The sequence below is a fragment of the Myotis myotis genome, unplaced genomic scaffold (genome assembly GCF_014108235.1).
Source record: "Myotis myotis isolate mMyoMyo1 unplaced genomic scaffold, mMyoMyo1.p scaffold_m19_p_9, whole genome shotgun sequence".
In the NCBI taxonomy this organism is placed as follows: Eukaryota; Metazoa; Chordata; class Mammalia; order Chiroptera; family Vespertilionidae; genus Myotis; species Myotis myotis.
Genome location: NW_023416401.1, coordinates 46169500 through 46196896, shown reverse-complemented (window position 1 = coordinate 46196896; position 27397 = coordinate 46169500). Strand labels below are relative to the sequence as shown.

General features: G+C 37.8%; 1 protein-coding gene across 2 annotated transcripts in view; it reads left to right on the top strand.

Moving 5' to 3' along the window:
- Positions 1-27397, top strand: part of CCDC102B (coiled-coil domain containing 102B) — a 149629-nt gene that overhangs the window by 62345 nt on the left and 59887 nt on the right. For both annotated transcript variants that reach the window (XR_004970028.1, XM_036322914.1), the window contains exon 5: positions 2538-2747. Coding sequence is in view for 1 of the 2 variants with exons in the window: in XM_036322914.1 (XP_036178807.1) it covers positions 2538-2747 (210 nt within the window). In the remaining variant the exon portion in view is untranslated. The remainder of the gene's footprint in view (positions 1-2537; positions 2748-27397) is intronic.

The window sequence follows — 27397 nt, the reverse complement described above, 5'->3', positions numbered from 1 at the left end:
TACTTTATTTTGAAGAAAAGTGCTGCTGAAAGTTATCGTATACTTCGGGAAGCTTATGGTGAACATGCTCCATCTCAAGATACTTGGGAACGCTGGTTTAAACGCTTTAAAAGTGATGATTTCGATGTGAAAGACAAAGAACATCCAGGTCAACTTGAACCACGCTTTGATTGTAAAATGACCAGAATGGGCCAGAAGACACGGCAAAGTAATTTTGCTTCATGATGATGCACCATCACACACTTCAAAACCAGTTAAAGACACGTTAAAAGATCTTGCCTAGGAAGTATTAACCCATCGCCTTATTCACCAGACCTTGCTCCTTCAGATTACCACTTGTTCCAATAGATGGCACATACACTTTCTGAGCAGCATTTCAAAACATACGAAGAATGGTTTGCCTCAAAACAAGAAAAGTTCTATTGGGATGGTACCCACAAATTACCTAAAAGATGGCGGAAATGTGTAGCTGGTAATGGACATTACTTTGAATAAAGCACTTCTGATGTTTCTCTTGAAATTATCATGTTTTCTTTCATAAAAAAATCCCCATTATTAACTGGTACACCTGGTAAACAATACAATTATTATCGCTCAGACATTGTCAATTCATGACCTGTAGACAGAGAAATAAAATGGAAATTGATAGGCATCAGAGTAGCCAATGTATTTCCTTGCTGTGACTTAGTGACCTTTCTAAGCAAGTCTCTGAACTGGTTTTATTCTCCTTAATAATCTCCTGACAGAAGCTAGCCTTTTTCCTCTCAGGTTTAAAGCCTTGTTTGTTTGTCTGGTACCAGTGACTTTTGTAAGGTTATGCTACAATCCTGAACACTGGTTGGTATTTTTCTTCATGCCTCTGGGTCTTAAAATTTCCCATTCTTGTTCTACTTTCTATCTTCTTCTGAGTCAAATCCTGGCCTCCACTAAGGTTTATTTAATCTCTGTCCTGTATATAACCCAAGGTTAGTAGAAACAATTGCCATTTGAAAAGCCTCCTTAATTTTGACCACCCCTGAAGAGAGAGGAAAGGAGGTCCTTCTGGTTTATTTTGGGGCGGTATGAGGTGGAGAACTGATGTAAACACGAGTTATTTATAAGAAACTCAAAGGAAATGTGCCTGGTTCTAGACCAGAGCCACTTAAAATTTTCCTTGTAAGTGTTTTTGAAGTCTGGTCATAAATAATTATTGGAAACACCAGTTTCAAATAATGCTCAAGACTGTACTTGACCTTTATCAAATCTTTTGAGAATTTCTTTCCTCTACCATAAATGTCTAATAATTTTTCAGTGAAAAGGTCAGGTGAATTGAAGATTCTCACGCAATCGATTCGTAAGCATTGACATTTGTTTTTGTATTTGGACAAATGTTCATGCTGGACTTTGACTCACTGAGATATTTGAGTAATCGATCCTTTCAGCTGCTGCACACCAGAGAAATATTCTTCTTCTTCCAGAAGAGAAGATGTAAGCCACAGATATAAAGCTGCACCTAAGCGCACCTCTGATGTTGCTGTCAAAACTCAAAACAATACATTTGTCAGGTATCATAAAAGTTTAACCTTACCGGCTGACTAAAAACATTCAAACATCTTGGAATCATAAGATATTTATAGCGCACAGTGGAAAAGCATGTTTTACCTGGATGTTTAAACTGTCTCAGCCAGAGTGTAAATAAAATTCTGCAGGCATTGCGAATTTCAGTGAGACACTGGAAGAAGTGATGAGAAGAACCAAGCCGACTTTCATCCAGTGGTTCCTGCTCATGTCTCATACATTGGCCATTGTTCTAATGTGTCGGCCACAAATCAGAGACAATGTCCTATCTTTGTAGAGTGTCTCCCTCAAGTTGGGAAACACAGAAGTCACTGAAATTTGAATTTTATATAATGTTAATGTATATTGTTCTTTTGATTTTTTTCAACTATTAAAAAAGGACACCATGGGCCAGATTTGACTCTCTGGCCATGGTTTGCCAACATCTACTCCCTGAAATCAAATTGGCCATTGACTCATGTGAAGTTGACTATATTTTATACTACTTGAGTTACAGCATCTATAAATTTTATTGCATTCTTTTGTCTTTAATTGAAGTGACTAGCGCAGTGCCTGAAAATGGAAAGGTATAGTAAATAAATGAATGAATGAGTGAATGATTACATGAACTATATCCATCCAATAGAATTTCCCAAGAAATGATGTGTGTCTTCTCAACTGATACCTGTTCATCACTTGAGTGGAGACCATTGGCAAAATATCATCAGTTTTTGACTTACCATGTTTATTTGACAAATATGGCTTGTGGGTACAGAGATAGTCAAAGGAACCAAGAGGAAAGATATTCTTATCTAGGGCATGGACAGGTCTCATGACATTTGTGTTGTTCTCAACTTTTTAGACAAATAAAATTTTCTTTCAAAAAATGATGGAAATGACATATCCATGAACCTTTCTTGGTGGAGACTGTTTGCTGGCCCTTGAGCAACTACATATGCTACATGCCACTTCTTTGTTTTTGTTTTTTTTTCTGTGTTCAGCTAGAAAGATTGCAGGTGGAAAATACAGTGGAATGGGGCCAGAGGGAAATATTTGAAACTGAAAAACAAGGACTGGATAGAGAAAATAGAAGGCTAAAGGTCCAGGTGAAAGAAATGGATGAACTCCTCAAGAGGAAAGATAGATTAAGTGCAAACTCCCAAGATCCTGATTTCAAGACATCACAAATTGAACTGCAGGAGACAAACAAGGTACGGTGTTCCTGGGAGACGGGTGTTCTCACTGTGTGTGCCTCTGAGGTCTAGGTGGAAGCCACCTTAATTTTTACACACCTCCAATCGGAATATTTCCTTTTGTGCAATCTGATGGCTTGCTCTTTTTCTTATTGTGATTTAAAATAATGTTGTTCATGCTTGTGACAAATTTCCTATGAGAATGTCAGAATATGACAAATCTGAGTTTCAGGCTTTTCTGTAAGAAACAAAAAAGTGAAAGCAGGGATGGATCTTTGCAAATTTGGTTTCCTATTATAGCTTCTTGTCAGTGTTTGCTAAACAATTGATCGTATTTTCAATAAGCATATTTCTCCATGAGTTTGAGTAACTATGCAATAAGCATTCCTCAGTAACTATGGTTAAGTACTGTGTCTGAGTAAATATTTAGATTTAGTTAAAGCTCACTCTTCTCTGCTTCCTTTTTAGTTAGCCTGAGGAAATTATTTTTGTGTCAATTAAATGTCATGGTGCAAATTGTTTTTATAGGTTATGACATAAATGTTAAAACTAGATTAAATCCAAAATTTGACTTCAGGAAACAGTAGTTTTTAAATTTTTAAAAAATATTCTCTTGCAGTTGCAGATTATGTGTTTTAGTGTCAATTTGCTGCAAAACACATACAGTGTTTCTATTTCTTCTCTTAAAGCATCTATAGCATCTTAATGCACAATTATATTTTTTTACTCAATGCCTTTAATAGCAAGTTAAAAACATATCTGATAAGTTCATGCTTTTGAGTTATATAAGTTTTTCATACTCATATGAGCTCGAAAAGCTACATTTCCTATCACTTTTCCTTATTCTTTGTTATTCTAGGAATTTATTACAAATGCAAATTAAATTGCATTAGTGTTTCATGACTTGGCAATGCAAATATCTAAAGTTAAATGTTATAGTAAGTGATCCTAATTTTCTCTTATGTGGATTCATAAACCATTCATAGTGTTGTGTTTGATTCTGGCATATATATATATATATATATATATATATATATATATATATATATATATTCATATATCTGAGATAATATATAGATACATTTTTGCAGATTTCTACTTGTGGAAGCACAGAGTTATTTCAGTTATGGAACAAGTTTTAATCACCAAAATAATTGTTTCCCTTTGACTCACTTGAACAGAACAAGCATTTATTTATATTACTAGAGGCTGGGTGCATGAATTCATGCATGTGTGGGGTTCGACTGGCTTGCCCCAATCAGGCTGATTGGGCTGGGCTGGGTGGGGTGGGGAGGGGGAGACACGGGAGGTTGGTGGGCCAGCCCCAACCCCTGGTCGAACCCTGGTCAAACTCCTGGTCGAAGGGACAATTTGCATATTACCCTTTTATATATAGGATACTCTGTGTCAGTCACGGCTCTAGATGCTGGTGATGGGAAGGCTAGCAAACCATTCTCTCTGCCCAACATGTGTACAGGAAGTTATATTGTAAATATCTGTACAAGAAGATATACTTGTAAATAATATCAATAGTACATTGTGATTGCTAAGTATAAAGTGGAGTGGAAACACCAATGAAGTGATTTATTCTATTTCATTTTGATGCCTTTCTTATTATATCAAAATGTTATAACAATAATGTATGCCCATTAGGGACCTGTCTGAAGCTGGCTTACATGCCAATTGGCCTATTCCATCCAGAGGGTCAACTGAGTTCAGACCTGGGACCCATCTAGTTCTTCAGCCTAGAACTAGACAGAACTTGAACATGGAAGATTCTGAAAGGTCTGACAGGACCAGGGGTGTGCTCATCAAATGCAGATTATTCCTTAAGTGTATGTCTTTTTGATGGCAGAGAGGGGGTATTAGTGATTTTTACCCTCTTCATTAAGAATTCAGACTCATTCCTTGAACAAAAATAATTATGAATAATTACAAATGTATCAAAGCTGCATAGAGAAGATGCCAGTCCAGAGAATAGTGGAGATGTTATAACAAAGCCATATTGTAATTCCAATATTATTTCAATAAAAACTCATCTCTATGTACATGAAATACTATTGAATAGGAGTAACATATATACACAGAACTACTATATTTCTGTATGCATATAAGTACTGTTTATTATGATTAAGACAGTGGAAATAGGTGCTGACATGTACGAGACACCACCATAAGCACCACTTATCATTAGTCTCTAAGAGACGTAAGGTATCTTACCACTTAATATTTACATCTAATCACATTTGACAAGTAATTGTGGCAGACACAAATCTACATAGAAATATACAAATCATAGAAATCCCCATATCAACACACTTTGTTAATTTCTTGAATTTTGAGAATCTCATTGTTCAGTGGAAGTTTTATAAATCCTTATACAGGAGGGGAAGACTTTCACATATTGTTGCTTTTTTTTTTTTTGGCTTTTGTGTAATAGGGAATACATTTTAAAGAAAATGCCTTTCAATTTTAAATCAAACTGTGAATTGAAAGACAAAGATTCCCTTTTCCAAGTGAAAAGTTATTGGAAAATGTGTCGGTATTCTATGGGGTAAAGCCCTGTGAACTAGTCAACGTGTCTCTCATGAAATGCTCTGGAAACTTGTTTTCTTAAATCATTCTGGCAACTGAATCCATTCATTCAGGTCACATACTGGGTCATTTTCAGAAAGTTATTGTGCCAGAATGGTAACTGATACATCTTGGGAAGATGATGAATTAATCTGAAAGTGGAAAGGCCACCAAAGTCAGTTCTTAATGAATTTGCTTTACTGTCAGGCAACGACATTATATTGAATTTCTAACTAGTACTATATGAAGAATGCCTTATTCATACTTCTTATTAAATTTGTCCTATTCACTTGTTGTTTATTAGTTCATAATACATTTAATGAAAAAACTGTTTCAGTCTGTTTTTTAGCTTTAATAGTTGTAGAGGAAGTATGAATGAAGCATTATTTTCAATATGAAGTGAAAGTACTATGAGTTTTTTCTGTAGTGTAGGCAATACAAGTTTTCAAATGCTGCAGTCTATCTCATCACTTACTTAATGTATGCTTGCAACATATAATTTACGAAGAACAAAAAAAGACTATTAGGATATAATTTTATAAGAGGTGCAAGTTATCTCATCTATTACAGGCTTAAGAAAAATTATTTAAAGTCAGGTGGTATCTACCCTTTCATTTGTCTATTGATTTATTCAACAAATATTTTCTGAATACTGGGTCCATCAGAGTTTGGTTATAGGTATTAGAAAATAGATAAATAACAGAAAGGTTTGAGGGAGAAGACTGTACGTAGGCTGTACAAGAGTGACTGCCGGTGGGCTACCATGGACTAACTGAAGAATGGGTTCTCTGTGGGCAGGTATCAGGAAGCTATGGGGATCTCTTGCTCCTGTTCCATCCACTGCCTCCATGACCACTCTACCTTAGCTACAAGCTGGGCAACAGAAAGTCCCCCATAGGACAGGGCCTGCTGACTCCATAACTCTTTATTGCCTCTCTTCCCACTGAAACCAACTCCAAACCCAGGCCTTGCCTGAGTGCATCTTGTTTTCAGTATCTCAACCTTATTTGGAAGATCTGGAGATTAAGGAAAATGAAGATGCTTATCCTTCCAAGAGGGGAAACTAGAAGAAATATGGAATAAATGTTGATAGCCTATCTGCTGGGGTCCAACCCCAGCAGGTCCAGGGGTTCCCAAAGGCGTAGTCCGAGTCGGCGAAGAAGGAAGGACACGGAGACAGTGTTCAGTTGATCAGCAGCCTAGCCAGGATCTCCAGCCAAGTTCTGGTCTCGATCTCCAGAGAGGTTCTGCTTAGGATCTCCTGCCAGGGTCTGTGTCCATGTTCTCTTGCTAGGTTCTCCAGGTTCTCCAACCACGTTCTGTAGCCAGGTTCCCTCGCTAGGTTCTCCAGCCAGGTTCTGTCCAGGTTCTCCAGCCAGGTTCAGTCACCAGGTTCTAGTCAGGTTCTCTTGCCAATTTCTGTAGTCAGGTTCAGTCCAGGATCTTTTGCCATGTTCTCTCCAGTGAAGTTCTTCTGTCTTACAAGTTCTGTGTAGGTTCTGTCTTCTAAGTTCTGTGTAGGTTCTGTCTTCTTGGTTCTGTCTTCTTTGTTCTGTGTAGGTTCTGTCTTCTAAGTTCTGTCTTCTAAGTTCTGTGTTCTAAGTTCTGTGTCCTAAGTTCTGTGTCTTGCTGTCTTGTTATATCTGTATTTATACCAGTTGATTCAATCCTATCAATCTCTATTACAAAGGTTAGGGCGTTTCTTATCTCCATTCCAGGGAGTAAAGATTATGTAGCTTAAGCATGATTGTTCATAGTTAAAGTGATTAATTACCCGCCTTGCTCTTAGTTAAGAGGTTTTATTCCCTCCCTAACTTCAGGGGAAAATCCCTACCTGGGGAAACACCCTTTCTCAGAGACCTTGGTTAAAACACATAGTGCCAAGAAGGTGAGCAAACATATTAAGAACAGTATGCCATATATGCCAGGTCCCTTGAAACAGCAAGCATGGACCGGCTCCCGGCACCGATCGACTGTATATTTCAGATACACACTGTGTATATGGGGGATATTAGGTGACAAGACACACAGTGTAATAGCTGTCATTGTAAAGCCTGCAGTCAAATCAAATTATCGACAATCTATGATGGAAGCTCTGTTAAATGTTGAAAATTAGTAGACTCATGTCATTGCTTTTTCTTGAGAAATGAAAATTCATATTGAAATCAGAAATATGAATAGATATAATTATCTGGAAAGAGTAATCTAAAAGCATTCCACAGCAAGTGAGGGCAAGGGCTTGTTGCTTCTCATGAAGTTTGTATCTCTTTCCGGAAAGCAAGTTTCTCAAAAACCATGAATTTTCTTTTGTTTGAGGTAATTTAAGTGTCTCAGGGGTGGGTGAAGATTAGTGGCTCTGGGATACAGATACTCAGAAGAAAGCTGAGGTTCTGAGATGCCACAATTTGTGTCTGCTGGCTCTCAAGTGCCTGGTTGGTGATATAATTCTAAGGAAGGGTTTGACGACTGCTGGTGAGAATAGGGAGGAGACATGCTCAGCAAAAGTTCACATGCTGTGGAAATGGTAGTGAAAGCAGAGAAAAAGAGGCATGGATCTCCCAAGTTAACCTACTAACTACTCCTCTCTAAGGATCTGGTGTTTATACCTAGGTGGTGTAGCTAAGGGAAATGTCATTATGGGAACCATGCCAGGGTCCCTGGATAATAAAGGCAACTCATAGTATGGAAGGCCTTGTTGATAGTACATTGGATGGCCAAGGCCACTCTGAGCATGGGAAGCTTAATCAGAATGTCCAAAGCTAAGATACCATATACAGGTGCAAGGACAACAATCTCACAGTACACTGTGCACCCGTGCCTTTCTGTAGCCAAAATGATTGATGTAACTATTGGCAAGACACCTCTTTTGTCTAAATAGCATTAAAGTATTTAACTAAGGGTAGAGAGATCAGATGAAGCTGAGAGCTGGTACTGCTATGATGTAAGGCTAAGAGCTTGTAGAGAGCTCAGATGTGGTACTATGTGAAGCTAGTATGCTAGAGGCTGGGAAAGACAGGAGAAGCTGCTGAGGTTAGTGAGCTCAGGTGCTGCTGCTATGTGAGGCGGTGGGTCAAGAGGCAGCACGCAGCTGCTCAGAAAATATCTGTAGGTACAGAGGCTGCTACTGCTTTGTGAGAAAGATGTATTTGTTAACCAGCTTGTATTTGGCTGCCTGTATGCAACTGTTGTGAAGAACTGTTTTGTTGATGGCTTCTTGTTAGCAATGGCTACAGGGCCACTGGATCCTACAATAAAGACTCATTCTTATACACCCACAACTTCTCATGGCTTCTCCATCTAAGACCCGGTGTCCAAGAAGGTCCAGCCCCTGGCAGATGGGATTGGACCCAACAGTTAGTGTAGCAACCAGAGTTCCAGAAGGAACCTGCCCTGACACTGGGTGTAGTTGAGCAGAATTCAGAAGAATATGCGGATTCAGAGCAGCTATGCTTCTGGCTACTCTGACAATCATCTTATGACCTTTTCCAGTTGTTTTATCCTTAGATATTGTTGTTCCTCTCTGTCCAAATTTATTTGAACTGAGAGAAGAGTATCTTTCTGTGTTGTTTCAGGGGCTTTATCCATCAATTTATATTATTCTTGGTGTATGCTAATTATATGACTTAGTCTCTTTAATTATCAAGCCTGTGTCAAATTATTATTTTGGAAGTTTTCTGTTAGCATCCTCTGCAAAATACTTGTTGATTCCTCATTTGCCTAAGGATGGCTACATTTTTCTCTGCATATCTATCTCTTTTTATTCCAAACATAAACAAGGCATATGGCTCGCCAGTCATGAGTTTGACATGCTTGTTCTACACTATAGTCAGTGTTCATCTCACCACAAAACACAGCTATATTTATTGTGATACAACCTGAAAATAAATCTCACCTTCAAGTAGGAAATGGATAGAGTGACACCATTTCTGTAAGATTAAGTTCAATCACTTTATTTGCCATGTGCACACTATAGAAATACATATGCACTAATATACACATATTTACATTTTCCCCTCTTTTTACACACACAGATATGTGGAGCTACATATACACAAGATATCTATAACAATGTGGTAGGCCAAATCTTGATAAATCCAAGATGATAAAGACAATTAGGAAGTTCCTAATTTTTATCAGAATAAAGATCTGGTCATCTGAGATCAGAAGATGTAAGATCTACACCTAAAACTATTTTTATCATGACAAAACTTATAAAATTAAATACTTTGATGATTCAACACACATTTTGACTTATAAAACCTAATGGATGGTTGACATTTGAGAGTCTCTAACACTTATTCACCTGGCTTCTACTTAACATGGCGTTGATTTTCCTCTAGGGTCAACTGCATCCCTAAATTTTCAATTATTTGTGTGTAGGAATTTTCTTCTTCATTTAAGAACATTTGAATAGGGTTTCCAATAAATTCCAATAAATAACAACTTATTTTTTAATAAATCAAAACAGTTGTGATATTAATAGCAACTATATTCTTTACAAAATGTAGTTTTAAAGGAAAATATAGTTTAAGTAAATAAAAAAGAAACTCTATTTCAAGAAAAAAATGGAATTGATATCTAAGTCTGTTAATCATTATTAAGATAGGCAAGTGGCATTTAGCTTTCAGATATCAAGTATGTTCTATATGCCCAGGTGTGGTGAACCGTACATGTGGATTATGAGTATTTTTCCCCCCAAATCTGGGTTAGATGTAGATGTGTTTTACGTATTTTATAGCTTTATCTCTATTTGCAGAAACTCATTCATATATATATATATATATATATATATATATATAATAAATGTCATAATATTAAATAGTTTCTTCAAGTATTAGTTTCCAACACTTAATATATTTAAAGTGGTATGAAATTTGTTCATTCAGTATGTATATAAATATTTGGAAGAAATACACAGGAGAAGAGGCATTGAAAGTTTTGTTATATTGACCACATTCTTATTAATAGAAATCCAGGCTTCTCTAGGGAAAAACCTGGGAGAGATAAATGTAGCTATCTTATCTGTTTTTACCTGTGCTGAGTTAAAAAACATTGGCTTTCTCATAAACTCTACCAGGTATATTTCAGTAATTAATTATAAAAAATGGAAACTTAGAAGCATTATTTCAGTGTCTAGAAAAAGTATTCATTTTGTTCCAGTTGTGATTATACTGGGGTTTATGGGGATTCACTATACATGTTCAATCCCTATGTCATATTGCCTTCTGATCCAAAAAAAGGAAAATGGAAAATCTCTATTAAATTAAAAAAATAAAAACAAATAAAACCCCAAACCACACACTATGTTTTTGTCCCTCATTCTGTTTTGTTTTAATAAAAAACTAGGTAATTTGACTCTCAAGATAATCTTGCCAGATATCTTATTTATGTCTGAATGCACAGTAAATGTACATTTTATATCTCTGTGACAAAATACCATACACATGATGCCAAGTGTGAATGATGCTAAAACAATAGTATACAGAAAACAGATGCCGTTAACTAAGCACATAGTACATACCACGGCTTGTGCTCGGAATGGAACAAACATGACATCATATAAAGTCTACGGGTAGTATTTTGATAATTCTCATTTTATAGCTGATAAACCTGAAATCTTGTGAGGTTTGGTAACACGGTCCAGAAGTAAAGGAGCAGGTTTGCACTGAGAAGCAAAGACAAGCATGATTTGAATCACTTACCTTCCTGTGAACCAGAAGTAAAGAGTTAGACTCGCCCTAGGTTTCAATTAAATTAAGCTGGATGTCTTTATATCGCCTGGAAAATAATGTTGCACATGAGTAGCCAGCAACACAGAGTACATGGTGTCCCGGATGGGATTGCCTGCATTTGCAGTGGAGTTCATGGTAATGAACATCTGGATCCTGGGGGGGATGCTGTTAATTTACTAACTATGACAAGGGATATGGTCCATCAGCAGCACACCCACCATCTGTCCCAGCGCTGCCTTCGCCAAGTGTATGGTGTGTGATTACCAAGGAATTCTCTTAGGAGTGAAATTACTGAACTGTCTGTTTTACCAAAAGCAGTCCTAACCTCTGGCACAGTCTCTGATTCTGCCCCTGTTCTCCCTCCTTCCTTCTAATACTTACCAGCTCTATTTCTATTTCGCTCTTCCCTTATACACCCAGAGGTGGTAGGAGCTATCAATCAAAGTGCAACATCCAAGTAGGCTGGACTCACAGCTATTCAAATTGGAAATAAAATGTCCATGTGAGAGGAAGCAGGTGGATCCACTGACTAGCTACCCACCCCTCACTATTCGCTTGCTTTGAGTCCCAGTGCCCTCTACACGCTGGCCCATGCTAGTCCTCAATCTGAGGCTTGGTCAAGCACTGAAAAAATACACTATTATCTTAACTGAGTTGTATCAACAATTTTGAGTTTCAGTGAGTTCTCAGAGCAACCAGAGACCTTGTTAAAGCACAGGTTACTAGTCCCCACCCGAGATTTGCTGACTCAGCAGGTTTGTGGTAGAACCTGGTATTTGCATTTCTAACAAGTTCCCAGGTGATGCTGATGCTGATGGTCTGGAGGCCACATTTTAGGCAACTCTACACTATGCTAAGGCACTGGAGAGGGAAGCATGGAAAAATCAGGAAAAACAAATGTTCCCAAATAACAGTTCTATTATTCTGCTGTGGATAAACATCCCATTAAGTCAGTGGTTCTCAACCTTGGCTGCACATTAGAATCACCTGGGAATCTTTTTAAAATCCGGAATGAGGCCCAGAAATCTGGATTTTAAAAAGATTCCCAGGTGATTCTAATGTACAGCCAAGGTTTAGAACCACTGCATTAAGTCTTTCCACGTTATGGGTATATAGCAGTGATGGCGAACCTTTTGAGCATGGTGTGTCAGCATTTTGAAAAACCCTAACTTAACTCTGGTGCTGTGTCACATATAGAAATTTTTTGATATTTGCAACCATAGTAAAACAAAGACTTATATTTTTGATATTTATTTTATATATTTAAATGCCATTTAACAAAAATCAACCAAAAAAATGAGTTCGCGTGTCACCTCTGACACGCGTGTCAGATGTTCGCCGTCACTGGTATATGGCCACAGCGTCTCTGAGAGAACTATGTTATGCCTCATTGGTTCTCAGCTCTAGCTTCAGATTAGAATCACTTGGAGAGATTATAAAGAAATACTCAGGCCCTAACCAGTTTGTCTCAATAGATAGAGCGTCGGGGGGGACCAAAAGGTCCTAGGTTAGATTGTGGTCAAGGGCACGTACCTTGGTTGCTGCTCCTCCCTGGCCCTGGCTCTGGCTGGGGCTCGTGCAGGAGGCAACCAATTGATGTGTTTCTCTCACATCGATATTTTTTTCTGTCTTTCCCTCTCTCTTCCACTCTCCTCAGGTGAGTGGAAAAATCAATGAAAAAATATCCTCAGGTGAGGATTAACAAAACAAATAAGAAATACTCAGGCCTGGGGCGGTGTATGCGGCCCACTCTCCCCACCCTCATGCCCAAGTGGTTCTAATGAGCAGCCAGGGTACAGTACAGCAACAAACCCAAAAGGGGAGGCCCAACCTTGCAGGCATCCAGGGGACACCCCTCTCCTTCCTAAATCCTGGGTGTCTTTTCATGGTCTTTTTCTATCACAATGGCCCAAAGATCCAAGGTTTCCCCAAGCTGAGCTCATTTTACTTGTTTCTTCAATCTCTACTTCAAAAGTGTCTTCCCTAAGTGATGATACAATGAATGACTTCTAAATAAGACCCTGCCCCTCTGCTCAGTGCTTAGCTAATCTGAGAAGATGTAACTATAGATTATATGAAAAGTTCAGATGTATCAGGAGTAAAACCCATGAATTACCAAAATAGGAATTAGGAAAAGTTTATTGTGCCCAAACCAAAAAGACAGTTCATGAGCCAGGAACACTCAGACCAATGGAATGAGGCTCTGGTATATATTGCTATATACAGTGGGGCCTTGACTTATGAGTTTAATTCGTTCCAAGACCAAGCTCGTTAAGGAGCTCATTAAGGAGCTTGTTAACTCAAATTACTCTATCAACTCAATGCAAAAAATCGGCAGAGAGACAGCTGGTATCTCAAAAAACTCATTAGTTGGGACACTCGTAAGTCAAGGCCCCACTGTAGTAGTTTATAGAGTGAGGAGGCAGTCACTGGACATATTATAATCATAAATGATAGGGAATTGGTTAGTGGTCGCCTCACATCACTTTTGGGGAACAGTTCAAGTTCCGCATGTGACTTCCAGAAGCATAAGCAAGAAATGAGCCAGGTCAAAGGAGTCTTGCAAACGAAACTAAATTAAGCTTTGTTTGTAGGACTAAATTGGTTTTGTCTGCTCAGTGAATCTTTGAGGCTAGTCTCCATTTATTTTTTATTTTAACAATTACAATGCCACACCCATCAGAACACCTGTAAGCAGTAACATTGGAAGGACTTGCACATGGGACTTGAAAGGCATGGATCAAGCAAGTCTCGACTCTCCTCTCTCCTCTCCCCTCTCTCCAAACCTCTTCTCAGGTAAGTTTCTGTGGGTGCTTTTCCTCATTTGAGTTACCTGGCTGTCCTCGTCGCATGTCCAAAGGGAGAGGGAGCACCAGGTAAGCCATGTTCTCATCTCTGTCTCTACTCTGACCACAAGCCTCTCTCCTTTTCTTAATGTTAACAGCATGTTTCCACTTAAAAACACACAAACAGAAACAGACCCATAGATACAGGATTGCACCAAAAAGAAAAAAAAAAGAGAATTCATGGACATGGACAACACTGTGGTGATTGTTGGGTGGGAGGAGGGGTGGGAGAGCTGGGGGAGGGCATAGAGGGAATAAATAGTGATGGAGAAAAAAGTGGAAAGAAGATATTCTGAGCCAGTATATGTCTGGAAAATATCGCACTGGCCCATAAACATACCTACCAATTTTCATGCCCCTATCTCGAAGCCAGCTGGTGAACTGTTAAATTGGGGAGCATTATTCCAGTGGACAACTGTCAGCTCTAATAATTCACTTGTTTGGGGTAGTGTATTATCTATACAAAAGCCAAGAGGCATTTTTTTTAAAGACTGGATTCATAAAACTCCAACCTCTTATTAACACTTTGCTTTTTTTAAACAGATCTTCAAGATAGAAATATTGCGATTGATATTACCTTAATATATCAATTTTAGCCTTTCTTTGACAGGAAAAATATATTGCCAAACTGTTGTAAAAGTTAGATGAAAAATCAGGATGAAAAGAAAGAACTCCAAGGTGGATATATGATGTTTTCGGCTAACATTTGGTGAGAAAGGCAGTACAGGAGTATTTCATTAACTTTTCTTAAATATAGAATGTTATAACAATAGCTGTATAACAATACAGATTACTTTTAGACATGTAAGGGCTGGAATAATTTCAAAATCTAAGCTGTAAAGTAACTAAGAAAATATATTAAAATTTTTAACTTGTTTAAACAAATATGGTTCCACACTTAAAGTGTTGTGTGCTTCTGCTTTTTAAAATATCTTTTATTTCTTTAGACTGGCAATGCTAACTGAGATTTTGAGATTAAATACCTATAATCATTTATAAAACATGCATTGGGGCAAAGCAGATTTTAAACTTTCTATTTTTTATTTGCTCTTGGTATCTAATAATGTAAATTAAAAAATAGTATAATTTTGAAAGAGATAGGAGCCAAATTGAATATAATTTTGTTTTTAGAACAAGTACAATAGACATAATTGTTCAATTGAGTTAAAGATAGTAAATGTCTGAGTGTTATTTCACATACATTAAAATCCATGAATCCAGAATGTAGTATGAAAATATTCCCATAATGACATTAAATCTCATTATGTAATGAATATCTTTGTGGCACTGCCTTTTCACATCTTTGTTTTTTATTTTTATTTGTATTTTTTATTGATTTCACAGAGGAAGGGAGAGGGAGAGGGAGATAGAAACATCAATGATGAGAGAGTTTCATTGATTGGCTGCCTCCTGCATGCCCCCTACTGGGGATTAAGCCGCAACCTGGGCATGTACCCTTGACCACAATTGAACCCAGGACCCTTCAGTTCACAGGCTGACACTCTATCCACTGAGCCAAACCGGCTAGGGCCACATCTCTGTTTTAACAGTTAATGACATGGTCATTGCTGATTGTCTTTGGTAAGAGATTTTCAGAGAGGTGCCAGGGGCAGAAGCCAGATTGGAGTGGAACGGGAATAGATTGAAGCAGAAGGTGAAGAAACAGGAGAAACTAACATAGATTACTATGTTAAGATATTTGACTGTGAAATTTTATAAAATAATAGTTATATTGGATAGTGGTGTAATTTTATTATTAGAGACATGAACTCTTTTAATGCTGTTGAGTAGGTGGGTAGAATTTGAAACTATAGAGCAGAAAAGAGAGAAGCAATAATCCAAGTTTTCTGGGTTGATGCATTGGCTGCAGTAGAGTTACCTCTCCTGTTGCACTAAGTTGGGCGAAGACCAGATGTGTAAGAAGGCAGAAGTCTTTGCCAAGAGTAAAACTCATATTTTCCTGGGCATGTGGAGTTTGGATAGAGGGGAACAGTGGATTATTATAGGGCAAAGAAGTGCTTGAAGTGGTGAATCTTGGTATCTAAACTCAATAGTAAGAAATGGTGGGGCAATTATAGGGTGAAGGGCTGGAGGTCCTGATGAAGGCCGAGCAGGTGTGATAAAGATCATCTGGAAAGGGAGGAATTTGTGCTCAGTAAGTTGGTTAGGATGTTAATCAATATAGTTTAAATCATCACACTAAAGATTAGTAGTTATAAAAATATTTTTTCACACTTATAAATAACATTAAAAGGACATTAAGAACTCAATGTCATTTTATTTTTTTTTTTATTGGAACAGAAGCTTTACAAATTTGAGCTGAAAATGTGGCTAACAGGGAAATTTTCTCTCTGAAATTCCATCCAGCTGGGTGTCAAAGCAGGTGAAGCCTTGATTTCACCCTTCAGTGTCTCATAAAATGAAAAACTTTGGTTTTGACCAGATAGATGGAAAGGCTGCAGAAAGCGTTTTCTACCTGAAATGGAACAACTTTACCCTTCTGCTGAGCTTTCCAACAGGCTGCCTTGGCATTGGTTTCACTGAAGATAGAAAGTGGCTTTTATGGAAGACCCTGCTGGTGGACTCCGCGAAGCTTTGGTTCCCCCTCAGCAAGGCACAAACACCAGGACACCTGAGCCTGGTCAGCATTAAACACAGTGCAGGATTTAAGCTGGTTTCACCACTTAATCACTTAATTCTTCTTTCCGTCTTGCTTAAATATTTCTGGAAGTTAATGGGTCCATTTCATTGACTTAATTTGGTTTTAAATTTTCAAACATCAACCATCTCTAGAGTCTCTTAATATTTGAGAGAATGGGTTTCTGATAACTTGATAAAATTTTCTTGGGTCCTATCTTTTTTAGACCAAGTAGAGATGAATATTTGGAACATAATTTGGCTACTAAAAATGAACAAATTGTGTGTGTGCATGTGCGCATGTATTATATATATAAAATCACCAAATCTACCCTATCTTCAATATTTTATGATAAAATGTATTACCATAATTATCACACAACCCTACAGATGTAAGCAGTAATAGCTGGTATACAAGACATTAGTTTTTGTGTGTGTTTGGTTTATATTTTCCCTTTGTTGTTCTTTCATTATTCCTGTAACATCAAAAGTTTCATAGGAATAAATTTCAATAATTACAGACCTTGCTGGAAAGGTCTATAAGCAAACATAGGGCAAAACAATTTCTAAAGGACCAAGACACCTTGACTAGCAATCATATGATACATAAGCATGCAGAATGAATAAACGTATTTTTATCGACTATTCTTTATTACAGGTGTTCTCAGCAAATCTCGCTGACTTAACTCCCCTACTAGTTTAATATACAATACATCATTAATAGCAAATATCACAAGGAGAAGAATCAGTGAATTTCAGTGTTGTAGAACAGTGATGGATGAGTGACAGGCAGTCGAGTCCATTGCAGGTTGTCATGAGATTGGGTTCTGCAGAAGGCCACCTGGACCAGGGCTGAAATAAGGATGTGCTGTGTTCCTGTCATGGGCTCTGTCTTCTGCTCTGTATGTTCTGGGGAATGACCTTTTAAATCTATATGAAGGCATCATGTGAGCTATCTGCTGTAACCGGCAAATTGTGTAAATGGAAGTGTTCAAAACTTTAGCACTGACAGGGATTTCCTTTGACCATCAGCCTTTTGGATGGTCACCTTAATTTACTATACCCCACAATGGCTTCTTGGTTAAATTTAATGATATTATATTAGTAAAGCCTAATTGTAAAGTAAATACTAAGAAGATGCAATGTCAAGAAATCTATAGAAAACACAAGATCACCATGGCAATTGTATACACATGGACATACACATTTCTTTCAAATGAACAAGTGATTTATTTGAAAAGTTTATTTCATTTCAACTGCTAGAGAACCCTTCAATTATTCTGCTTGTTCTTTATGCCTCTCTCATTTAGAGGCAGGGTCAGTAAGTTTAGTTATTTACATTTCAGTAGTTCATTTAAAGTCGCCTTTACAATTTGTTTTGGGGAGTATCAGTTTTCTTAGTCATAATACAAATCCTTGGTTAGAGAATTGTCTTATGCTTATTTTAATCTGACATAATTTTTGTATACTTGGCAATAAAAATTGCTTTTATTTAATAAGTTTGGTTCCTATGTGACACATGCTATTTAGCTGAATACATTTTTCACATTCACAAAGACATAACTGATGAATTGGGAGATCTGCCACCTCTTTCTTCCAATTAAAAAAAGACGTCATCATTATTGATAGAATTTCAACTGAGTCTTGAGTTGCCTATGAAAAATTAGAATGATGGGAGAAAAACAACAGAGAAATTTAATTTTTGAAGGTAATATGAATTTATATTACCCAATTAAATATATCAGGAGGTAATTTGCATTCAGGCAGCATTCATTGTGTTTATATCATACAATTTAATTTAAAATTTAAAAATAATTGTTATTTTGCATTATATAATTACATAAAATGTTACATTTATTTGACATTTAAAAACTAATTAATGCAAATGTGAATTTGAAGGAGTCTAAGTTTATTTCATTTTAATAAGCTTCTGTATTTTTGTGGTTCTCCTAAGTCCGTGGTCGGCAAACCGCGGCTCGCGAGCCACATGTGGCTCTTTGGCCCCTTCAGTGTGACCACGAAGTTTCAATTGCACTGTACGTGCACGCTTGCACGTGGTATTTTGTGGAAGAGCGACACTCAAGGGGCCGCAGTTTGCTGACCACTGTCCTAACAGAATGGAGGGCCTTTCTTTGGTGAACCTTATGATCCCTCACCTTATTGACATCTGATACAGAAAGGTTCCTCTCTTTCTTTCTTTTTTTAAAAAATATATTTTATTGATTTTTTACTGAGAGGAAGGGAGAGGGATGGAGAGTTAGAAACATCGATGAGAGAGAAACATCGATCAGCTGCCTCCTGCACATCTCCCACTGGGGAAATGCCCACAACCAAAGTACAGGCCCTTGACCAGAATCAAACCTGGGACCTTTCAGTCCGCAGGCCGACGCTCCATCCACTGAACCAAACCAGTTAGGGCAGGTTCCTCTCTTTCTAAATCTCCTTTCTGCTCTTGGATGGCAACACAAATAAATTTAATGTCCACCAGGCACCCCAAGAACAGACACTGAGTTTTATTTATTGCACTGGGTATTCATTTCAGTATTTTCGACTGAAAATATAGTGCACAGTCATTTTTGTATTTTGTGTTTCTGCCTAATGTATGTTGAGTAATTATGATTTCCTCTACTGTTTCTTCTTGCTGACTTCTTCACAATTTGAAGTTGAATTTTAAGGAGGTAAATTTATTTTTACCTCTCATTTATATATTTTCCAAAGTTTTTGGAGACTAAATATTTTTAATTTTAAACATAATAATGCATAATTTTCATTTTCTCCATAAATATTTTCAGATATTTTAACAACATTTTAATAGGTAACATTTGACTTTCTTGGGAAAGTAGGTAATATTAAGGGGGCCTGTAACCACATCAACAGGACCTTGATTTGGGGGCCAGTCATTCACGAATTTGAAGAAGTCTGGGCACAGTACTTGATGAGTAGGTATATCATTGTTACTTGTAAAGCTCTAATTTCCTTAGATGGTTCAAGAAAATTCTGTGATGAATTAGTGGAACTGAGTATCAGTGTGAAAACTTGCTATATTATACAGTGTCAGGCTTTATTTCAATCTTATCAGTCAAATTGTAGCAGAAGTTCATGTGTTGTGATTCCTACCATATGATAACGTACAAGGATTTAGGATAATTGTCATTAGCTGAAACTGTTATAACCCTTTAATTTTGTACTTAAAATAATTAACTAAGTAGTAAAAGCAGAAATAAGTTAAGCAAACAAAATCCATAAGAATGTGATTCCTACCTACTACCAGTGTGTTCTAAAGAAATATTTGACATCCAGAGTTGTTTATGTATTATAATAACTAGAATTAGGCTACTTTTCAAGGGATGCAGTAATTTTTTCTGCATGTCACTAATGTCCTTTCACCTATGGTTAATTATTACTAATGAAGAATCAGGTCACTGAAACAACTGATTTCTGCTGTGCCCACATTCTTCATCGGCGGATAACCAAACACTGTATAGCCTTTATCCTTAGAATAGAGAAGTAATTTAACTAAATGTTTTAGAGTAGTGGGAAATAATTTGGGAGGTGCTTTCAGTTGTGAATTTTAAATTAAGATGACTTACCTACTAAGATAGTTATTGGCAAAGTTTATTAAAGAGGCCTTTTTTTAAAAAAATATATTTTATTGATTTTTTACAGAGAGGAAGGGAGAGAGATAGAGAGTTAGAAACATCGAAGAGAGAGAAACATCGATCAGCTGCCTCCTGCACATCCCCCACTGGGGAAGTGCCTGCAACCCAGGTACATGCCCTTGACTGGAATCGAACCTGGGACCTTTCAGTCCGCAGGGCGATGCTCTATCCGCTGAGCCAAACCGGCTTTGGCTAAAGAGGCCTTTTTGTTTTGTTTTTTTTATCATTAGAAAAATGTCTCCTAAATTCAGCTTTCTTGATTTCTATAGTGAGCTGAGAGGATATATATATCTTAATTAAGAATTCAAATCTTTAATAATTTCATTTGAAATTTGTTTTTTAAAGAGAATCTATTGTAGCACTGGCAAGTGTGGCTCAGTTGATTAGAGCGTTGTGCCCTATACTGAAAGATTGTGGGTTTGCCCCCAGCCAGGGCACCTATGAAAGGCAATCAATGTTCTCTCACACATCAATGTTTCTCTCTTTCCTTCTCTCTCTTCTCCTCTCTTTAAAATCAATAAGCATATCTTTGGATGAGGATTAAAAAAAAAGGAATCTCCCAGCCAGTGTTGTTCAGTGGTTGAGCATCAACCTATGAATCAGGAGGTCATGGTTGAATTCTCAATCAGGGCACATTCCCTGGTTGTGGGCTTGATCCCTGGTAGGAGGCAGCCGATCAATGATTCTCATCATTGATGTTTCTATCTCTCCTCTCCCTTCCTCTCTCAAATCAATAAAAATACATTTTTAAAAAATTATAAAAAAGAATCTATTATAGCATGGATATAATTACTTTAAAGCAGGAAACTATATTCCAACTGTAATAACAGACACCAAGAATTTTATTTATGATAGTTTCTGAAGACTCTCAATATTCTCAAATTCTAAGAAAATAGATGTAAATTTGATGTAGGCATTTAATTGAGGGGAAAAGCTTATTCTAGGTCTGAACTAGAAGGAAATAATTTAAAATATTAGTAACTAGAAGTCAAGTGGTAATTAATAGGAACATGGGCAATGCTTTTTCTTTCTTTTTTTTATCAAATATATTTGATGATATAACAGTGTTCTTTGTGTAAAGGTTTAAATGTCTCTTTTTTTTTGTTTATTCATTCAACCAATATTTATCTAGTGCCCCCTTTTGTGATATACTACTTTAAGATCGAGGTACAATTCAATGGGGAAAAAATACTATATATATATATATATATATATATATATATATATATATATATATATATATATATATTCACCATTTCAGTTGACAATTCCACATCTCCTCTTGTCCTTGGAGTCATTCTTTTTTTTTTTTTTTAAATATATTTTTATTTCAGAGAGGAAGGGAGAGTGAAAGAGAGATAGAAATATCAATGATGAGAGAGAATCATTGATTGGCTGCCTCCTGCACACCACACACTGGGGATTGAGCCTGCAACCCAGGCATGTGCCCTGACTGGGAATTGAGCGGCAACTGTCTGGTTCATAGGCTGATGCTCAACCACTGAGCCATGCTGGCTGGGCCTTGGAGTCATTCTTGACTCCTTGCTTCCTCTTGCATCCCACAAGTAATCTATTACCATATCTTGTTAACTTTACCTTCAAAAATAGATTCAGAATCCAATCACTTATAACTTTCACTGCCCAAAGCACATATATATATTTTAGAGGCCTGGTGCATGAAAATTCATGCACTGGAAGGGGGGCAGTCCTCAGCTCAGCCTGCTACCTTTCACAGTCCGGGAGTCCTCAGGGGCGGGAGGTGATGCCCCATCACACCTCTACTGCTGCCACTGCTGGCAGCGCAAACCTCGGCTGGCCCTGGTTACCTGAGCCTTGGGCTGGCCCTGGGCAGCTGGGCAGCCGACATCCGAGGCTTGCCTGTGCCTCGGGCCAGCCCTGGGTGGCTGGGCAGCTGCCATCAGAGGCTTGCCTGTGCCTCAGGCCAGCCCTGAGTGGCTGGGGGGCTGAGGAGACTGGGTGCTGCCATATTTGAGGGCGTGGCAGTCAATTAGCATATTCCCTCCTTATTGGATGTGGGTTCCGCCATCTTTGATGGTTGGGCAGTCGATTAGCATATTCTGTCCTTATTGGCTGTGGGCACTGCCATCTTTGCGACAGTGTGAGGGACAATTAGCATAGTCCCTCTTTATTAGATAGGATATATATATATATATATATATATATATATATATATATATTTATACACACACACATATATATGCTATACTATATCATATTTATGTCTTAATGCATATACTAACAAAGGCCTACTAAAAAAAGACTTTTAAATCCAAAAATAATAATTAAAGATTATATATACTCTTTCCTCCTGAAGTATCTGGTTATAGACTATGCTATTATTTTATAGAAAATATTATGAAATAATTATATTCTATTTCCAGTTTAAAAACAATGTTTCATTTTAGTTGTTTTTTTTTTTAATTTAAACTTTCCTCATATTATTGTGATATGTAGAAAAAGAAGGAAGAAATATTCAAATGTTTGGGTTGTGGTGTTTTATTTTTTGCATTTATACCTCACATTTTTCTCAAATGACTTGAGTCAGCTCATTATATACAGACTAGATCAAAACACCAGAATAACCCACCTACGTACTGAAAAAGGAATAAATGAAACTAAAGAAACTTATTGATTTTATTATTAATTTAAAATTCTTTTTTTTCTAGGATAATAGTATCTTGTTGGGTTAAAAAAAATAATAATCTCTAACTTTGAAATCAAATATAGTTTGGTTTAGATCCCATCTCCACCATTCCAGGCCATGGTACAGTCACCAATTTAAGCTACTAAACATTTATTTAATGTGTACTATGTGTTAGGCAATGATGACATAAAAATTAATCTAACACGGTCTCTACTCCAGATCTTTTCACATTCTATTCAGAAAAATAAATAAGGAAAGAGATAATGATGATGTAAAGGAAATTTCTGTTCCCAAAGGAAGAGTATCTGTCTCAATCTGTGTATAAAAGGGTGTGAATGTAGTTCTGGCTGGTTTGGCTCGGTGGATAGAGCATTGGCCTGCGGACTGGAAGGTCCCCAGTTTGATTCTGGTCAAGGGCACATGCCCAGGTTGTGGGCTCAATCCCCAGTGTGGGGCATGTGAGAGGCGGCCTATCAATTTCTCTCATTGTTGATGTTTCTATCTCTCTCTCTCTTCCTCTTCCTTCCTAAATGAAATCAATAAAATTATATATAAAATAATAATAATAATAATAATAATAATAATAATAAAAGGGTATGAATGTTAGCATGTGTTGGGTTGGTGTATGGCAAGAAGGGAAGGAACACTTTTCAGTAGAGCGCTAAAACTCAAGTTGGGCCTTAATCATTTTACTTAGCTTTCCTTCCATTCTCTACAATTTGGAGGAAATAACACTGAGAGTACTGCTTGAGGGCAAGAGGATTAAATGAAATAATACACTGGAAGCCTATGTGACTGAGCCTGGCTGCTAAGCTTGGAACATCGGACCTAAACCAAGGCCCACAATGGGTGAATAAGGAACCAAGGATAAAGGCTTGTTTGTGTGCAATGGCAGTCCAGGAAATGTGGGCACAGAATCCCCAGCTCTGGGCCCAGGAAGGAAGCTATCTAATCCAGGACATGAATCAAGATAGTTGGAAGATTGGAGCAGTGGGACATCCAAAAGAAGGGCTAGCTCTGGGAGAGAAGACTTTTCTAAGACCAGGGGTTCAGAACACATGGTTATCCAAAGAAGAGCTGGTTGGCAAAGCCAGAGTCAGCAGCCTGGATTAAGGGGCAGAAGTCTAGCCTTTGCACAGAAGAAATGGAGGGATTGGAACAGGCCACAAAAAGGTGGATTGGAGGATCTAGAAGACAACAGATGGATTGTTCAGGATGTCAAGTTTAACATACTTTATGGAGGTTGGATTCCAAGTTCAGACACTGGGACCCGTAGTCAGTGTCAGATAAACAGTGTCCACTTGCTGCTATGTCCTTGATAACTTAGCCAAAGGACCTTCATCCTTTCTGTTTAAGGGAAGCGCTAATCTGAAAATTGAGGTCGGATCACGTGTGAAAGAAGGGCTTATGTGACCTCAACAATGGGAGAACAGGTTGGCTAAACTGGGAATTAAGATCTGATATTTTATAGTAAATTCCTTGAATCACTGAAAGTTAGCCCACAAGAAGAAAAGGCTGAATGAGCATCTAGGGACAGAGCAGAGCAGCCGTGGACTCGAAACCCTAGCCATGTAGTTACCCTCTCACATCGTCACATTCCTCCTTTGTATTTGAATTTGGTTTGGGGGATTTAAAGATTATTTTTAAGCATATTTATTTGTTAATGTTTATCCTGACTGCCTTCAAAATGGGGTTTAAAAGTAATTAAGTTTGTATGGGACTTAATATATTGACCACTATGTAAAGTAATACATTCTTTATTTTTATTATCATGTTACACTAACTTCAGGCAGATGTTCAACTATCTCCAACTCAGAAGCAAAATATTGCCCTTTTTTTGTGTGTGAATTCATTGCAGAAATGAGACCACTGGTGTCCTGCTTTTTATAATAATAATAATAATTATTATTATTATTATTACTAGAGGCCTGGTGCACAAAAATTTGTGCACTCGGGGGGGGGGGGGTCCCCTCAGCCCGGCCTGTGCCCTCTCGCAGTCTGGGACCCCTCGGGGAATATCCACCTGCTGGCTTAGGCCCGCTCCCCAGGGGATCAGATCTAAGCTGGCAATCAGACATCCCTCTGGCAGCCTAGGAGCCCTCGGGGGATGTCCACTTGCCAGTGGGGAGCAGGCCTAAGCTGCAGTCGGACATCCTTAGCGCTGCTGAGGAGGTGTGAGAGGCTCCCACCATCACCGCTGTGCTGGAAGCCATCAGCCTGGCTTGTGGCTGAGCAGAGCTCCTCCCATGAGAGAGCTTCCTGACAACTAGTGGGCAGCTCCTGCATTGAGCGTCAGCCCCCTGGTGGTCAGTGTGTGTCATAGTGACCAGTCATTCCCAGTCGTTCTGCTGTTAGGGTCAATTTGCATACTACCCTTTTATTATATAGGATAGAGGCCTGGTGCACGGGTGGGGGCCAGCTGGTTTGCCATGAAGGTTGTCTTGGATCAGAATGGGGGTCCCGCTGGGGTGCCTGGCCAGTCTGGGTGAGGGGCTGAGGGCCGTTTTCAGACTGGCCACACCCCCTTCAAGGTAGGGCTCCCCATTGGGGTGCCTGGCTAGCCTGGGTGAGGGGCTGATGGCTGTTTGCAGGCTGGCTAAGACCCCCAGCGGGGACCCTCATCCCATGGGGGTGTGATCAACCTGGGTGAGGGGCTGATGGCCGTTTTCAGGCTGGCTACGGCCGCGGGCTGGAGGCAGGTATCTGGGATTTATTTATCTTCTATAATTGAAACTTTGTAGCCTTGAGTGGAGCTCAGGGCCAGAAGGGCAGGCTGGAAGCTTGGCTTCCTCCATTGCCAGGGGCAATCCAAGCCTCCTGCTCACTCCAGCTGCCTGGCTGCTGAAATCTTAGTTGGATTAATTTGCATATTTGCTCCTGATTGGCTGGTGGGTGTGGCTTGTGGGCGTGGCTTGTGGGTATAGCAGAGGTATGGTCAATTTTCATGTTTCTCTTTTATTAGATTAGTCACTTGAAACTGTATGTATTAAATGATTGAATTTTTAAATGTATTGCAGGTAAAGCAAAAACATACTTTTTGTACTTGTTTGCTTATCTTTTTTCTTTTTTCCTCAACAGCCAAAAGTATCCACCACCAATGACTGTTTATGCTTGGGCTATTTATTTATTACATTAATGAATTTTACTTCAAATAGAGAAAGTTATCTTATGTAAGCTAACATTATTTCACAGTCTAATACATGCAATACTTACTAACTCTTTGCTTATATACATCAAATTTTGCTCTAGAAAATTTCAAAAAAGAAGTTTGTGATGTACAAGCTAATAAATTATCTGTAGGAGTAATCACATTTCTCATTACATAAGAATTTTATTTGTTTTTATAGACTTGAAGAAAGCTTAAATGCTTTCATTTAGGCATTTGAAAAACAGCTTTGTAAGTAAGCCAGTATATAAAGCAGGATATGCTTTGACCTTTACTATGATAAATATATCTATCTGTATGGCATATTACAGAAAACTAGAGGGCTGAAACCAAAGTACAGATGCAACTTGATTATATTATATTTTAAATTGTGGAATTGCTTTGCCTTTACAAGTGCTTTAGACATTAGAAAGCGCAGGTGACTGAGTTCAGTGGAAGTAAATTCACCCTAGAGGTCAGTATATTTTCCCCGACTGAACCTTATTTTCAAGGGATTGAAGATTTATCCAGGTTAGATCAACCACTTAGAAAGCCAACCCTTCTGACCAGAGTATTATAATCATATTATATTTAACAAATAAAGTCTGAAACTTAGTGGTAGGAAATAGCTGCTGTACTCTTCTGCATCAAATCATAACACTAGTACCTCCCACTTAATATTGATTGTATTTACATATGTAATCTATGTATTTTTAATAGAAACAATACAATTCAGAGACATAGAGCTCAGATATTTAGAACATCATTTTTATTTTTAGTCAGATAATTAAAAATTTATTCAACAAATCATAAGCATATTTAGTTTATTAATTAAATTATAACTTATCTTATTTATCAAAGATAGGACCAAGAGTTAGAGTACGTGGTGAAAGCTTAATCTAAATTCATTGTTTCCAAACATATTTCTGTATAATGATCAAGGTTTGAGAAAACAAAATTTTAAAATGTCTGTTAACTCCAATGTTGCCAGTTCCTTCCTGCTTATACTGTTTCTCTCTCTCTCTCTCTCTCTCTCTCTCTCTCTCTCTCTCTCTCTCTCTCTCTCTCTCTCTCATCTCTTTCTCTCCTTCTTCCCTTTTTGTTTCTTGTACTGATTCATGAGTTGGCAAAACTCCTTGGTAATTATAGTGCTTCACAGTGAAGAGAAACCTATTTGATATTTCAGTTAGTTTTAATTTAGATGCTTAATATTGACATACTTGTTGACTACTCAGTAAAAAGCATGACTATTTCTGAGAAATCATGGATTATATGCAAAAAACCCCACATTAAAATACAATGTATAATATTATAAGGTAAGTGAAAAGTATGAACTGTCCAACTTCTTCAGAATCCAGTATAACAAACACAACAGTTTTATACCCAATAGAATGATTCATGGAAGGACAA